The following is a 15,722-nucleotide window of genomic DNA, read 5'->3' as shown; positions in this document are numbered from 1 at the left end:
CGTTGCTGTTGTATCATGAAGACTTTGTAAATGTAGACTAACTGTAGCTGTAATGTTTTGTGTCCTTGTGTACCGTCTTATGGTGTGGACATGAATCAACTGTTAAAAGGTGTTCTTCCTTACATGCCTCCTGAAGATCCGGTCCAGCAGGCTCCGTCGGGGGGGCTCGGGGGGCTGGTTCCAGTCCAGGTCCGGAGGTCTGGTCCCCTGGGGCCCGAAGACGTTGAGATCACTGAAACACTCCGTCTCTATCATCTAGAGAGAGAGAGAGAGAGATACACTCCATAACAAGGCACTCACACACAGAGAAACTCTAGAGAGATGCCCCCTCAGCCAACTGGTCCAGGAACTCTGCACACAAACACAAGCAGAGCCACCAGATAGAGAACCCACTGGACCAAATTATAAAACAGCAAAAAGAAAGCTACCTGACACATTGGAGAGAAGCAACCCAAAAGCAGAGCAAACTAGAATGCTATTTGGCCCTAAACAGAGAATACACCGTGGCAGAATACCTGAGCAAGGTGACCGACCCAAAACAAAGAAACACCTTGACTAGGTACAGACTCAGTGAGCACAGTCTTGTGATGGAGAAAGGCCCCCATAGGCATACCTGGCTCCCTAGAGAAAACAGACTTTGCACCCACTGCACACAAAATGTAGTGGAAACTATAGCAGATGGAAAAGAATAGCAGATCTACATGCTCACAACGCCCCCGCGCCGTCGCTCACCCTGATTTGCGCCAGAGTCCTGCAACGGGTCAGGGCCCCCGCGGATACCCGTGTTTGACGGGTGGAAACGGGCGGAATATATTCTATTATAGATTTGCGGGGACGGGGACAGGCGGTGTGACACTAAACACGGGCGGGTGACATTTTATTATGAAAATGAGACAACTGTTTCCGCCTAAAGAACGTCATAGGAGCTGTAGGCTATGTTTATAATAAATAGCCTACCTCGTGTCAGTTATATAGGCCTATCACCAGCCAGTCAAAGGATACGATTTGAATGCAAGTGAGACTGAAGAAAAACACACACCACAAGTCGCCTCCTTCTCGAATGTGGTGATTAATCAATAACCAACTGGATTTAATATTGTCTTATTAAAAAATACATTGCCTTAGATTGCGTCTTTGGTAACATTGAAGGCAGCTCTCCATCAAAGGCTCACGTTACAGCAGGCATTTGTGTTGGGAACACTTGTGGCAAAGCAAAGGAGAAAGTGCTTTCGGACATAAGAGCAAAATATTTTTTTTATTTTGGCTGCTGACGACTCTGAGCGGAGCGTAGAGCGAGCGCGGAGCGACAAATGCGCAAATCAAGGTGAGCGACGGAGCGGCGCGGTGGCCGACCAGAGTGACGAGCAAGCGGGACAAGAGCCCTCTGGCTTTCGTTCCCGCTCCACTCCGCTCACATGCTCTGTCACACACACAGTGTTACCTCGGTCTGCCATGGGATGGAGACGCTGCCTGTGGTGAACTTGGAGTAGAAGTCGTTGTCAGTCTGGTCCAGGTTGACTCCCTTCACCGTGGAGAACTGCTCTATGTCCAGAACATCCTTACAGTAGACCGCCCGGGGCTGGGGGGGGGGGGGGGGGGGGGGGGGGGGGTGGAGGGAGAGAGACAGAGAGAGAGAGAGAGAGAGAGAGAGAGAGAGAGAGAGAGAGAGAGAGAGAGAGAGATAGGGGGGGGGGGGGGGGTGAGGGAGAGAGAGAGAGAGAGAGAGAGAGAGAGAGAGAGATTTATTTTTATTGAATACTAGTCAGAAATGACAGTACTTGGTACAAAAAAGAAAAGTCCTGGGGACTTGTTTCCATTGTGGTCCTATGAATTAAATCTATCAACGTAGCATAAGAAATGTGCACAATAATACATGTCAATACATCATCCAATACAAAACATTATAGATGCAGCCAATACATCAAACATATCATTTTCCAAATGTCTGTCTGTCTGAGTGTCTGTCTGTCTGTCACAGCGTTTCTCCTCAGTGGCTGGAGCAATTGATCTGAAATCGCATCACCATTAGCATATGAACACACCTGACATAACTGTGAAGCCTGTTTGTCACTTTCACAAATCGTATGCTGTATATTAGCATTTTTATGGTGTATCTACTATCTATTCTGCATCTAGCATGAGGCTTATCTATTCTGCATCTAGCATGAGGCAACATGTTTAACCAGCTGTGTGTGTGTGTGTGTGTGTGTGTGGCCCTGTTACAGATGTTGTCCAAAAATCATGCAGATCGGTACACAGTATCTCTGTAGCCATTAAACGAAACGGGTATTTCTTACATTGATGCTCCTACATATTATCATGCAAGCACCAGTTAAAGTTACTTTCCATCCCTCATATACTGTGTGCACAGTGTACCCCATAACCCACACACTGCACATCATTTCAGAGCTCATATCTTTGAACGGGTAAGGGCTAGTTAACACAACTAGTGCCTCTTAATCTGAAGGTTGCTTGTTGCCTTGGTGCCGCGTCGTTTCCTCCGTCGGCCGCCGCTATTATTTTGAAGGGCTGGAAGGGGGTTGTTTTTGTTTTTTTGGATTATCACTTGACGGCAACGATTACGTCATCTAGTCACATGACAGTGTGAGCCCAGAAGAGAATCATGGCTGCGCCCTGCTTTGTGTATTGTTTACATTAGATCTGCCTCAAAATGGCTCAAAATGTCCCTTTTGGATTAAATGAAGTTTCTTTATGGGCCTCTCCATTGACTTAACATGGAGGAGCTTCACTTCGCGTGCACGCCCAACGTGCGTTTTAAACAAATCGCGGACATTACCGATGCGGCCGCGACCGGAGCGACATTAAGTAAGTATTAATACATTTACTGTAAAGACAGTAAGATTGACGGTGAGCGCTGTCAACGGCGTCATGTAGTCACCGATTTGAATGACGGTGAGGATCGTCTACAGCAGCAGAACAGTTAAAACAAAATTGATTGGGCAGTGAATGACTCCTTTTGGTGTGAATTTACATTGAACTCCTTTTGATGGTAATTTACATTGGACTGCCCTTGAACAAAGTGGTCTCCATCGGGTGGAAACCTCATTTGTCATATGAAAATGTTACTTTTCAGGGCTTAGGGTTAGGACAAATTTGATACGCCCCGCGGCTTCGTTCCTAAATTGTATCGGCCCGCCAGCACTGTCAAACAAGAAAGCAGGGGCGTCAATTGGGTATGGCAGGGATATGCAGCTGCCATACCCTGGGTCCAGGGGTGTAAATAAAAGTTACTTTTAAATATGAATCCATGAATGTCTCTTTGTCTATCTGTGCTGGTTATTATGTTGTTAAATTACAGTAAAATAACTACAAATGCAAAATGTTACAAAATGGTCACTTTAACAAGGTATTATAATTATATTCTCCACACTTGTATTCTCCCCATCTTGACAAAATGATATATTCCCAGGTTCCGCAGGTCAGCTGCACAGGTGCAATGCATTATTGTTAATTGTGGCACGTTTACTAACATGCCAAGTTTAGCTGCACTTGAACAACCGTTCCAGGCTGCCAAATCCAGCCCAAGAAACCGCAGAAACGGGGGGGAAAATAGAATGTACTTCTTAAAATAAATGTATCATGCCTGTTGCTAAGGTATGGCAACATGACTGGTGTCTTGCACGTTGTTGCCATACCTTAGCTTTTTCTGAACTGACGCCACTGCAAGAAAGGCTATTTTATTGGATTATTTACCTTGAACGTCTGGTTACATAATAATGTAATAATGTGGAATAAGGATGATTGTGTTATTTGTTACAACATAGTTCAATAAAACCGTTTAAATGCATTGCATATGTATGGGACTTTATTATGGTCCAACCAAATGTACATTGTGTCAGGAGATGTAGTCGGTCCTTGGGGTGTTTTAATATTTTCTAATGTGGCCCCCTTTGAAAACTGTTTAGACACCTCTGGTTTAAAGGAGTAGTTCACTCCCAAAATGACCCAAATGCATTCGGGTCCCCATCTGGAATCAATGGGGGTAAATTTATTGTAATCAAATTAATGTCTTAGGAACACGACAAAAAACTAAAAATATCTTTGAACTTAAGTCTCCATGGTGTGAGAGTAATCAATTGAAAAAAAGTAATTTTGGGGGTGAACTACTCCTTTAAGGGTTAGGGTTTAGGTTCAGGGTTTAGGCTCAGGGTTAGGGTTAAGGTTTAGACTCACATCAGGAACAAAGGAAGGCTCCATGATGCAGGGTTAGATTCAGGGTTCAGGGTTTAGGCCCAGGGTTAGGGGTCAGACTCACATAGGGGACAAAGGAAGGCTCCATGATGCAGGGTTAGGTTCAGGGTTCAGGGTTTAGGCCCAGGGTTAGGGGTCAGACTCACATAGGGGACAAAGGAAGGCTCCATGATGCAGGGTTAGGTTCAGGGTTTAGGCTCAGGGTTAGGGTTAAGGTTTAGACTCACATCAGGAACAAAGGAAGGCTCCATGATGCAGGGTTAGATTCAGGGTTCAGGGTTTAGGCCCAGGGTTAGGGGTCAGACTCACATAGGGGACAAAGGAAGGCTCCATGATGCAGGGTTAGGTTCAGGGTACAGCGTTCAGGGTCAGGGTTAAGGTTTAGACTCACATCAGGTACAAAGGAGGGATCCATGATTCCGGCCTCCAGCCTCTTGAAGTTGATGTTCTTGAAGAAGCAGTGAGCCTTCACCTCCGCTGCTCCCTCTGCCCCGCAGCCCAGACGCAGCTTGGGGTCTTTGGCCAGCAGCTGGAGAGGAGAAACACACCGCAAAGGAGAAGTTTAGCTGAAATATATCTTTTTAAAAGCGAACATTTGTAACTCAAATATTTGCTTCTGGGGGGTCCCTGGAACAACATATTTAGAGATGGGGGTCTGCAGCCAAATGAATGGAATTGTGGGGGTCCTTGACATGAAAAAGTTTGAGAACCACTCATTTAGAGGAAGGATTTAGAAGACCTAATTGAAGGTGGGGGCCGCATGTGCCCATTTATGGTCTGGGGCGACGGAGGCCTTATGATGAGTATCCGGATAAAGCGGAAGTGAAGCCTCCTCCCCACTTCTGTTTAATTTTTTACAGTCGCGCACATTAAATCAAAATATAAATAAAAATCATCTAAGCATGTTTAGCTTGCTGCTTATCAGAAATGACATTTTAATATATATTTTCATGAACGGAAATGCCAGCTTCCATTACTCGCCGTTCAGGAGCTGTAGTTCCAGACTCTATCCACAACTTTCCAACATCCCATCATGCATTGCGCAGAAGGTGTGCGGCAGCTTCCGGCGCCGCAGCCGAGTGTGATCTACAAGCTCACAACGGCTGCATCTGCAACGCGACGTGAGCTTGTATGTCTGCTGTTAATCGGAAGTGTCCCGCAGATAATGCTACAGTAAATTCTCGCGGAAACAGGTGGATATAGCATTCAGGAGATTGAGGAATAGTTGTCTGGCTACCAGAGACTACAGCTCTAGCTATAGCTCCTGGAAAATGACCACTAGGTGTCAGTAAAGGTTAACTCACCACCCTACAGATGGCCTTGGTGTCTTCAGTGAACTTGTCGCTGTACTCCTCCTGCCCCTCCTGCACTCTCTTCTCCACCTCCTCTCTCTTCACGCGCTCCTTGCGGGCGCGGAAGGGCGAGCGTCCGGCCGTCATCTCGTAGACCAGGCAGCCCAGCCCCCACCAGTCTGGACTCATACCGTACTTCTCGTTGTTGATCACCTCGGGGGCTGCGGAAGCAAGGAGACACCCAAGAAGAAGAGGAAGAGCAGGGGTCATCAATATGGCCGTACACGGACAAATGTGTCAGTGGAAAATACTTGGTCTATTTTTGTTTTATAAACCCATTATAATGTTCTTATTTTGATCATAAGACACGATTACTAAATGTCAAGTCTCAGAATATGTATGACACTGATTTACTATGACACAATGGCATATTGGAGGTTCCCACACTTTTTATTTGCAAGGATCCCCTTAGCTCTGAGAGTGTACAATGGTATGGCACCTCCTAGCCTCGGAAACCCAGGCTTATTTTGGTGATCCGAAGAAAAATAAGCCCCCCTATAACTGTGCTGGTTCATGACATTTTAATTGTATAAATAAATGTAGCCGTTCAGATATCTTATTTTACATCAGTATTGTTCATGTGAACTGGTTTGTTTAGGCTTATCCATGATAATTATAAAATAGCTATGATTTATCACTCGTTTTCCACCGCGGATCACTTCCTCATTTACTCAAATCGGACAGCAGCAGGAGTCATGTCCCCCTCCGCGTCATTTCGAGACGCCCGGAGGACCCGGCGAGATCCACCGGGCGGCATAGAATGTGCCACGTTAGGTCCATACCTCCAAAGCCCTACAACCCCACCCGTTCACTCAGATCAGCCAACACAGGGATGCTGACAGAACCCTCGATAAAAACCCCAGGACAAAAATCCACTCGTCCTAAACAATTCACCCTCCTGGCCCCCAAACTGTGGAATAAACTCCCTGTCGCACTTAGAACTGCATACTCACTCCCTGGCTTCCATTAGTACTACAGACTCACTCCCTAGCTTCCATTAGTACTACAGACTCACTCCCTAGCTTCCATTAGAACCACAGACTCACTCCCTAGCTTCCATTAGAACTACAGACTCACTCCCTAGCTTCCATTAGAACTACAGACTCACTCCCTAGCTTCCACTAGAACTACAGACTCACTCCCTAGCTTCCATTAGAACTACAGACTCACTCCCTAGTTTCCATTAGAACTACAGACTCACTCCCTAGCTTCCATTAGAACTACAGACTCACTCCCTAGCTTCCATTAGTACTACAGACTCACTCCTCCGCCCAGCACAGCCTCTGGCCGGACACCTAATTGTCCGGCTTTCAGAGGGATTTAGGCTACAGACAGTGCATGTGTTTGCTTAATGGTTACATTTACATATCTCCGCAAATCTCCCGTTAAGCAGATATACAAGCTCACAGCGCGACACCGCACCGCAGCTTGTCGCGTGCTATGTGTGTGTATTTCGTTTACACACAGCAAGCACAAGTTGCACTATTCACACCGAACGGTCCAGTCGCTCCTCCCACGCTTGTGGATAAAACCGACGGCGAGTAGTTGTTAGAAAGCCTGGTGAGGCGAGGTTAAGTAGTTGTAGAAGATGAACTGCAGCTCATATTTGCCCAAAAGATGCCGAAACAAAATGTCATTTAGCCAACATGGAGCAAGGTAAATTAGTTAAAAAAGAAGCGCAGAATTCACAAGTATCATGCACTTTGCAGCACTGTGTGTAACTAGCCTGATTTCAGACTCTACGCTGGGGCTTGAGTCTGAACTTGTGGCCATTCTATTTGATTGAAAAGGGGAGGGGATTTAAAATTTGAAATTCCCAATCACAAGAGATCTGGTGGGAGGGGTTGTGTTTGACTTTTGCACACAAAACATTCCCTCCTCCCCCTCCCCTCAATGACATGCACCAAACAGGTCATTGTCTTTGATGTTTCATTGATTAGAGAGAATCACTAACGAGCTATTCGACACTTGTATGGCTCAATCAATGACTGCAGTTCGGAGCCCTTTTGAAGTTCAAAGGGAGCAATTAAGAACTCTGGTGAGCCACGCAGCCACCCCTCCCTCCACTGTTTCTGTTGATTTTCAAAAGTTAGACGCGCCCCTCCTCCGCATTGCATTGATTTCATTGGTCGGTTTCGGTCGGTTTGAGAAGCTTTCGGTAGCAAGAGACACGTCATATGACACATCCAGACCAAGAGATGCAGTTCACTCAGAGAGTGGGCGGGTCTATTGGCTGGAGCCAGGCTAGTGTGTAACGGCTTGATGTCAGCAAAGGAAAGGTAGATGCTTGCTTTGACTGACAGGCAATAACTTAATGTTCTGCAGCTATAGTTTTTCCTCTAGTCTCTAGTAACACAATAAGTGCAGCTGAGCTATCTAGTACCCATATGTCCACAGGTCTCCCCTTCTCTTAACCTCTCTCTGTTTTATTATTTCTGATGCCAGTCATGTGGAATAGATTTCAAATGGGACAATTTAACTCAAGAATAATTGCAAAAAAGATACAGTGTAGGCCCATCATAAAATAAAATAATTCATGAAGGGTCTTTGGGTGCATAAATAAAGGAGGTTGGCTACCCAGTCTTAGTTTAAACCACTTTAAACCTATTTTACACAATATTCGTAAATAGCCGATCTACAAGCTATGAACTTGATTATTTCCCTTTTTCTTTTTTTTTCTTTTTTCAAAAAGTGTACAAATTTGTAATAATATGTGGGTCCCTGGCTGGCACAAAATATTTTGAGAACGGGGTCCGCGACTACATATCAATTTGGGGGTCCCATACAGCGCGCCCGGAAAAGTGTCCTCCTTTCTGAGGTCCTGCTGGTGGCCACCCTACTTCCATTAGAACAACACTACTCACTCCCTAGCTTCCATTAGAACTACAGACTCACTCCCTAGCTTCCATTAGAACTACAGACTCACTCCCTAGCTTCCATTAGAACTACAGACTCACTCACTAGCTTCTATTAGAACTACAGACTCACTCCCTAGCTTCCATTAGAACAACACTACTCACTCCCTAGCTTCCATTAGAACTACAGACTCACTCCCTAGCTTCCATTAGAACTACAGACTCACTCCCTAGCTTCCATTAGAACTACAGACTCACTCACTAGCTTCTATTAGAACTACAGACTCACTACCTAGCTTCCATTAGAACTACAGACTCACTACCTAGCTTCCATTAGAACTACAGACTCACTCCCTAGCTTCCATTATAACTACAGACTCACTCCCTAGCTTCCATTAGAACTACAGACTCACTCCCTAGCTTCCATTAGAACTACAGACTCACTCCCTAGCTTCTATTAGAACTACAGACTCACTCCCTCGCTTCCATTAGAACTACAGACAGGGGCGTCACCACCATTCATTGTGAGTACGACGGAACACCCCCACTTTCATAAAAACGTGAACTCATCCCCCCCCACCTTTTTTGCCGGCCGGGCTGCCTTTGAATATCAGACCAATGATTATCAGCTTGGTTCCCATAGACTCACTGTCTCCATACATTCATTAGCCTACAGTGACATAAGAAATATGGGTTTATTAATATTGCCAGGCCCACTGGCCCCCACCATTGTGCTTACGTTCCTTCCGGAAGCAGCAGTTTCAATACAGAACCGCGAGGCTCCAGGCATATGTAAACAACATTGCATGCAACATTGACATCATGACAGTTCGTGCTATCACTCGGATAAAGGGGGGTTTTAAAAAGGTATCTCTCTCTCCCTCCTTCCCCCTTGGAGACATATATTTCTTACAATGCTGCCGCTGTGTATGCAAAAAGCATGACTTATTTGCAAAACCGCTGTGCATTTTTTTCTGTCAGTAATAGCCTATTGAATCTAACGTGGGAACAGAACAATCTTTGTGTGTGTGTGTGTGTGTGTGTGTGTGTGTGTGTGTGTGTGTGTGTGTGTGTGTGTGTGTGTGTGTGTGTGCGTGCGTGCGTGCGTGCGTGCGTGCGTGCGTGCGTGCGTGCGTGCGTGCGTGCGTGTGTGTGCTAACTATGGAGCTGTTTGCTGCTCCTGGCTTGCTATACCATTGTGTGGGGAAAAATCACCCAAAACCCCAACGAAAATCGCCCAAAACCGGATAAGAAACGCAATATTTCAATCACCCCCCCCACTATCCAAGACCCTGTGACGCCCCTGACTACAGACTCACTCCCTAGCTTCCATTAGAACTACAGACTCACTCCCTAGCTTCCATTAGAACTACAGACTCACTCCCTAGCTTCCATTAGAACTACAGACTCACTCCCTAGCTTCCATTAGAACTACAGACTCACTCCCTAGCTTCCATTAGAACTACAGACTCACTCCCTAGCATTCCATTAGAACTACAGACTCACTCCCTAGCTTCCACCGTGGTCTGAAGACTCACCTCTTCAGACTCCATCTAAAACCATAGCTCTACTGTAACACTCCCCTTCCCTCAATGACCATCAATGACCATCAATTAAGCTAGATAGCATTTTTAGGTTTTAGAAAAGTTTCCTTTACTGATTAGGTGCTTGGTGGTCTACCTATGTTATTTTGTCTAGATTGATATTTCTAGGCAATTGATGTATTGATGTATTTACCCTGCTTATTGTAAGTTGCTCTGAATTAAGAGTGTCAGCTAAATGCCTAAAATGTAAATTGTACAAATGGTCCGTTTGTACACTCTCGGAGTTACAGAGCTGTTATGGTCATTCAGGGATATATCTGTATGTGTTTCTGGTAATATTATTGTCTGCATCTTGTATGTCCGTGGCAGAAGCCAACATGGCGATGACCCCTGGCCTGCAGTAGAGTCACGGTTACTGTTACTGTTATACAGTATGTCAGAGTTCAGAAAGTTTGGACTTCATAGTATTTTTTAACCTTTGACATTCACTGACCTTCTGGTTGATCATTATTTACAACACACTGATAATGGAAAGAAAGAAAAAAAAAAGGTCTCCATAACTGAGAAAATCTGTGCAGCAACACCTGCCAAGCCAGTGTTCATTTTGACAGCAAATTTTGATTTAATTTTAGTCATAGTATTTTTTTAATAAAATGTAACTTAAGGAGAAGATAAGTGGGATAAAACTGGTTGTTTGAAAGAATGAAAGAAGATAACACTTCCCTTTGTGTTTTCATACTACTGTATATAATGTGTGCAATCTCCTATTAACTCATTCTGAGCCCCAGACATTAACGGATTATAATGTCCAAAGTGCCTCCTTCAGGTCCCATTCACTTGCGTTGTCTTATTTTGAAGGCCAGAAGTCCACCGCGCAGTCACTTCCGGTCTGACGTCATCGGATCGTGCGCCGGAACCGATCCGTGTCCACGTGGAGTTGTGTAATGGCCGACCGGGAGCTTTTATAACTGTGTAACATAAGCGAGCATCTGCCTCCATCCTAGCTTCTAAAGTGTAGTTTTGAGATAATGGACATTAAAGATGAGATCCCCCGTCCACCTCAATGTTATGGATGGGACTATTTTGTGCTCGTGGAGCCGTGATGATGCAAAATCAGCTACGGATTTCGTCTCCGGACCGGCGGCCATTCTTCTCGGTAATGTACTCGCCGTTACAGTAATATATTACTTTTCCCGAGATATCCCGTGAATGGCACTACAGATACTCTATTACATTTCGCAAGATATCTCGCGAATGGCACTAGATGAGTTAACATAGAACAGCATCTGTCGGTCCTTTTATCTTTAAGATGATGTCTGGCAACATGTGATGTCTATTTCAGCACCATGATCTGTTCATGACACATTAATAAAAACAAACATGGTGTCTCACCCATGTACCCAACGGTGCCCACCCTCCCTCTGATGGGCTCTCCTTCGGGCACCTTGATGGCCAGGCCCAGGTCTGAGATGCGGATGTGTCCTGAAAAACACACACAGCCAAGGAACAACAGCGCCACCGTTGGGCAAATGTCAGTATTTCACTCACATTTCATCTCCAAAGCTGAAGGATTCAGGATTTAAAGAATTATTGAATGCTATAACCAGTGAAAAATAGCAGATATACAAGCTCACAGTGCGGCACCAAGTGCCGCGCTGCGAGCTTGTAGATCTGCTATTTTTGAAAAAGTCATGAAAATGTGTGCAAAACTTTGAATATATGTATTTTTAAAGCGAACGTTTGTAACTCAAATTTTGCTTCTGGGGGGTCTCTGGAACTAGATATTTTGAGATGGGGGTCCGTGGCCAAATACATGTCATTTTGGGGGTCCTTCACATGAAAAGGTTTGAGAACCACTGACATAGTAGTCTCTCAAGAACAGACTAACTGAGCTCCAGTTAAGTGAAAAGGACCTTTAATGATGGCTGGCCAGATTGCTGACATAGAAACATAGGTTTTTCAAAAAACCTTAGAATGATTCAAAAGACACTTATAGAATCAGGTCAAAATTCAAATTTTCACGATTTTTCAAAAATAGCAGATCTACAAAGTTTTTCAATAGTTAAAGCATAAAATAATGATACACAATAATGTGTACCCGTTCTAAATGGGTTGTTAACAAGAGTGTTCTTTATTTGTCCTACTAATAAACAACAACATGTCTGACTGATATACTACACACATGCTCACTTCACGGATACTAAACAATGCCCACATTTGGAGATGACTGACATCACTGATACACATGGGCTGCGTCCGAAATCCACCCTATTCTCTAATGTAGTGTACTAAAAGGGGGCTCCGCCATTTTGAACTAGTGTCCGAATGTATAGTGAGCATTTTTGTACCCTAATATAGTGTACTGAAGTATCCCACAATGCATTTGGATTTGTATTGAGCATTCGATGGTCACTATTCAAGCGCTATTCAAGCCCTGCCGCCCCAAAATGCACTGCGCTGCGGCCGCTGTCTCGCGCTTTGAGCACGCACATGCGGTGTGCACGCGCACACGCACACTGCAGGCTCGTCTCTGCGTCTCTGGGCAGGAGGAGTAGCCACCTGTTGCTGAGCAAACTCAACAGAGCCGTCCGTAGCAGAACCACCGGCTAAAGAAAACAACTCGTACAAATGTCCACAGCATTGTCACCAGAGAACAAAATTGGTTTTTCATCATTTAATGATGAAAACAGCTCTAAAGTTGAGTTGTTTATGAAGAGAATATACGAGAATAGACGCTGGAGGCTTTTGTTTTTCGATCTTTTCTTCCCAACCTTCCACAGCTGATAATAATCATGATAAAATAATGTTATTTAAATTAGCAAGAATAACCTATTTTATCACAAACATGGGTGTATGTCTGCATGTGAGACAAATGAATGTGGCATAAACATTATTCATTCATTGATTATTTTTTAACTGATTATTTTTGATTGATTGATTATTTTTTAACATTATTCTATTGAATTGTGATGAATAAAAACATAATTATATTTGGCCTATTTCTCATAATAACACCGCAACATGTTGGTATGTTATTTACAATACACAAGCATTGGGGAGTTGATGTACAAGCTCACAACGCGTCGCTTCGCCCCCTGTTGAGAGCTTGTAGATCGGCTATTATTTATTGCTCCAAAAGCCAGCGCTAGAGCGTTTTAACTGTGCGACAGTGATGACGCAACCAGATGGCGACGGAGTAGTGTCCGAAATGCGCTGATTTGTTTAAATAAAGCATTAGCATCACTGATACTGTACAACGCACCAAGAGTAAGAGTATTAGTGTTTTAATGAATTGAGAACAAAGGACCCCAATGTAAGCAATCAAGCCATTGTGCTTTCTTGTGGTGACCAAAGAAAACGCCTTTTACGATACTATCGCGGCATGGAGACTTGAGTTCAATAATATTTTTAGTTTTTTTGTCGCATTCCTAAGACAAAAAATCTATTACAATAAATGTACCACCATTGATTCCGGGTGGGCACCCTAATGCATTCGGGTCCCCATCCGGAATCAATGGAGGTACATTTACTATAATCACATTTTTGTCTTGAGACAAATAGAAAAAGATATTATTGAACTCAAGTTAGTAATCAATAGAAAAAAAGTCATTTTGGGGGTGAACTAATCCTTTAAATGGTAACTGGATATGCAGCTCAGCAAATAAAAGGTGAATTGATCCCAGTGCATGATGGAGGACGATATCATGATAAATGAAATATCCACGATGCGATTATCCTGAGTGTTTTTTATCAATATAAACGATAATATCACGTATCGTCCCATCCCTAATTAGTAGACCTTGTATCTGAACTGTGCTGTCCTGTGCTTTAACTATGCAAACTACTAATAAAGTAATCAATCAATCAATCAATCAATCAATCAATCAATCAATCCATCAATAACACTTAACAGATTTTGAACTCACCGTTATCGTCTAGGAGGATGTTCTCGGGTTTCAGGTCCCTGGAATTAACAGAGGAGTGTTTTTAATTAACAGAATTAACAGAGGAGTGAGAGTGTTTTTAACGACCAATCAGTTGTCATTGTGCAAGACGGTTCTTCTGCTAAAGAGCCAACATTCAAGCTTCTGACTCCAACATGAAACACAGAAAAATAACTAGTCAATAATAATAATTGGATTGCATTTTTATAGCGCTTTTCTAAGCAAGTTGCAAACTCAAAGCGCTTTACAACATACACTGGAAATGTCAGCCTATCACTCTAACATAAACAAATCAACATACAGTAAAGTTTAAGTGTATAGACTGGGTATCTGCACATTTCAGTGACAATTTAAAGACTTTTTATTACCTCTAAAATGACAAATTAAACATTGGCCAAATTGTCAAATATTAGAGGCAGAAATTGTGAAAATAGCAGATCTACATGCTCACAACACCTCGAGTTGCGAGGCGTTGTGAGCATCTGCTATTTTCACAATAGAACCGTGTTATACAAAATGTAATGCCTCAACTCTTAGTGTTCGTCAGGGTGGGGGGGTCCCCAGTTAATATATGATTATGTTGGGGGTATGTACTCATACCTGTACACTATGGACTCTATAGGGTCCTATAGATAACAGTGTACTCATACATGTATACTATGGACTCTATAGGGTCCTATAGATAACAGTGTACTCATACCTGTATACTATGGACTCTATTGGGTCCTATAGATAACAGTGTACTCATACCTGTACACTATGGACTCTATTGGGTCCTATAGATAACAGTGTACTCATACCTGTATACTATGGACTCTATAGGGTCCTATAGATAACAGTGTACTCATACCTGTACACTATGGACTCTATAGGGTCCTATAGATAACAGTGTACTCATACCTGTACACTATGGACTCTATAGGGTCCTATAGATAACAGTGTACTCATACCTGTACACTATGGACTCTATAGGGTCCTATAGATAACAGTGTACTCATACCTGTACACTATGGACTCTATAGGGTCCTATAGATAACAGCGTACTCATACCTGTACACTATGGACTCTATAGGGTCCTATAGATAACAGCGTACTCATACCTGTACACTATGGACTCTATAGGGTCCTATAGATAACAGCGTACTCATACCTGTACACTATGGACTCTATAGGGTCCTATAGATAACAGCGTACTCATACCTGTACACTATGGACTCTATAGGGTCCTATAGATAACAGTGTACTCATACCTGTACACTATGGACTCTATAGGGTCCTATAGATAACAGTGTACTCATACCTGTACACTATGGACTCTATAGGGTCCTATAGATAACAGTGTACTCATACCTGTACACTATGGACTCTATAGGGTCCTATAGATAACAGCGTACTCATACCTGTGCACTATGGACTCTATAGGGTCCTATAGATAACAGTGTACTCATACCTGTACACTATGGACTCTATAGGGTCCTATAGATAACAGTGTACTCATACCTGTACACTATGGACTCTCGGTGCAGGTGGTTGAGGCCACAGCAGATCTGCGCGGCGTAGAACTGGACGCGGTCCTTCTCGAAGCCCGGCGTTCCCATGTTGTAGATGTGGAACTTCAGGTCTCCTCCGTTCATGATGGTCAGCACCAGACACAGGGCGTCTTTAGTCTCGTAGGCGTACGCTAAACTCACCTGGGGGGGATTACAATTTAGGCCGACAATCTTAATTTAGGCCTGAACGCAAATCAGTGTCACTTTAGATTTGAAACACTTTAACCATTTTTTATGCTTTAATCATTAAAAATAGCAGATCTAC

At 43.7% G+C, this 15,722-nt stretch overlaps 1 protein-coding gene across 1 annotated transcript in view; it reads right to left on the bottom strand.

Annotated features, from left to right (window-relative positions):
- The window catches only part of grk5l (G protein-coupled receptor kinase 5 like), a 75,414-nt gene that overhangs the window by 1,555 nt on the left and 58,137 nt on the right, over positions 1–15,722 (bottom strand). Inside the window, exons 9-15 of the mRNA XM_080738985.1 lie at positions 15,408–15,598; positions 13,890–13,927; positions 11,356–11,445; positions 5,517–5,725; positions 4,604–4,741; positions 1,442–1,579; positions 124–255 (exon numbers count right to left, since the gene is read on the bottom strand). Of these exons, the coding sequence (XP_080595111.1) occupies positions 124–255; positions 1,442–1,579; positions 4,604–4,741; positions 5,517–5,725; positions 11,356–11,445; positions 13,890–13,927; positions 15,408–15,598 (936 nt within the window). The remainder of the gene's footprint in view (positions 1–123; positions 256–1,441; positions 1,580–4,603; positions 4,742–5,516; positions 5,726–11,355; positions 11,446–13,889; positions 13,928–15,407; positions 15,599–15,722) is intronic.

Source organism: Nannobrachium achirus (genome assembly GCF_963921795.1).
Source record: "Nannobrachium achirus genome assembly, chromosome: 12".
Classification (NCBI taxonomy): Eukaryota; Metazoa; Chordata; class Actinopteri; order Myctophiformes; family Myctophidae; genus Nannobrachium; species Nannobrachium achirus.
Note: the sequence above shows the minus strand (reverse complement) of the source record. Positions and strands in the feature narration are given on the sequence as shown.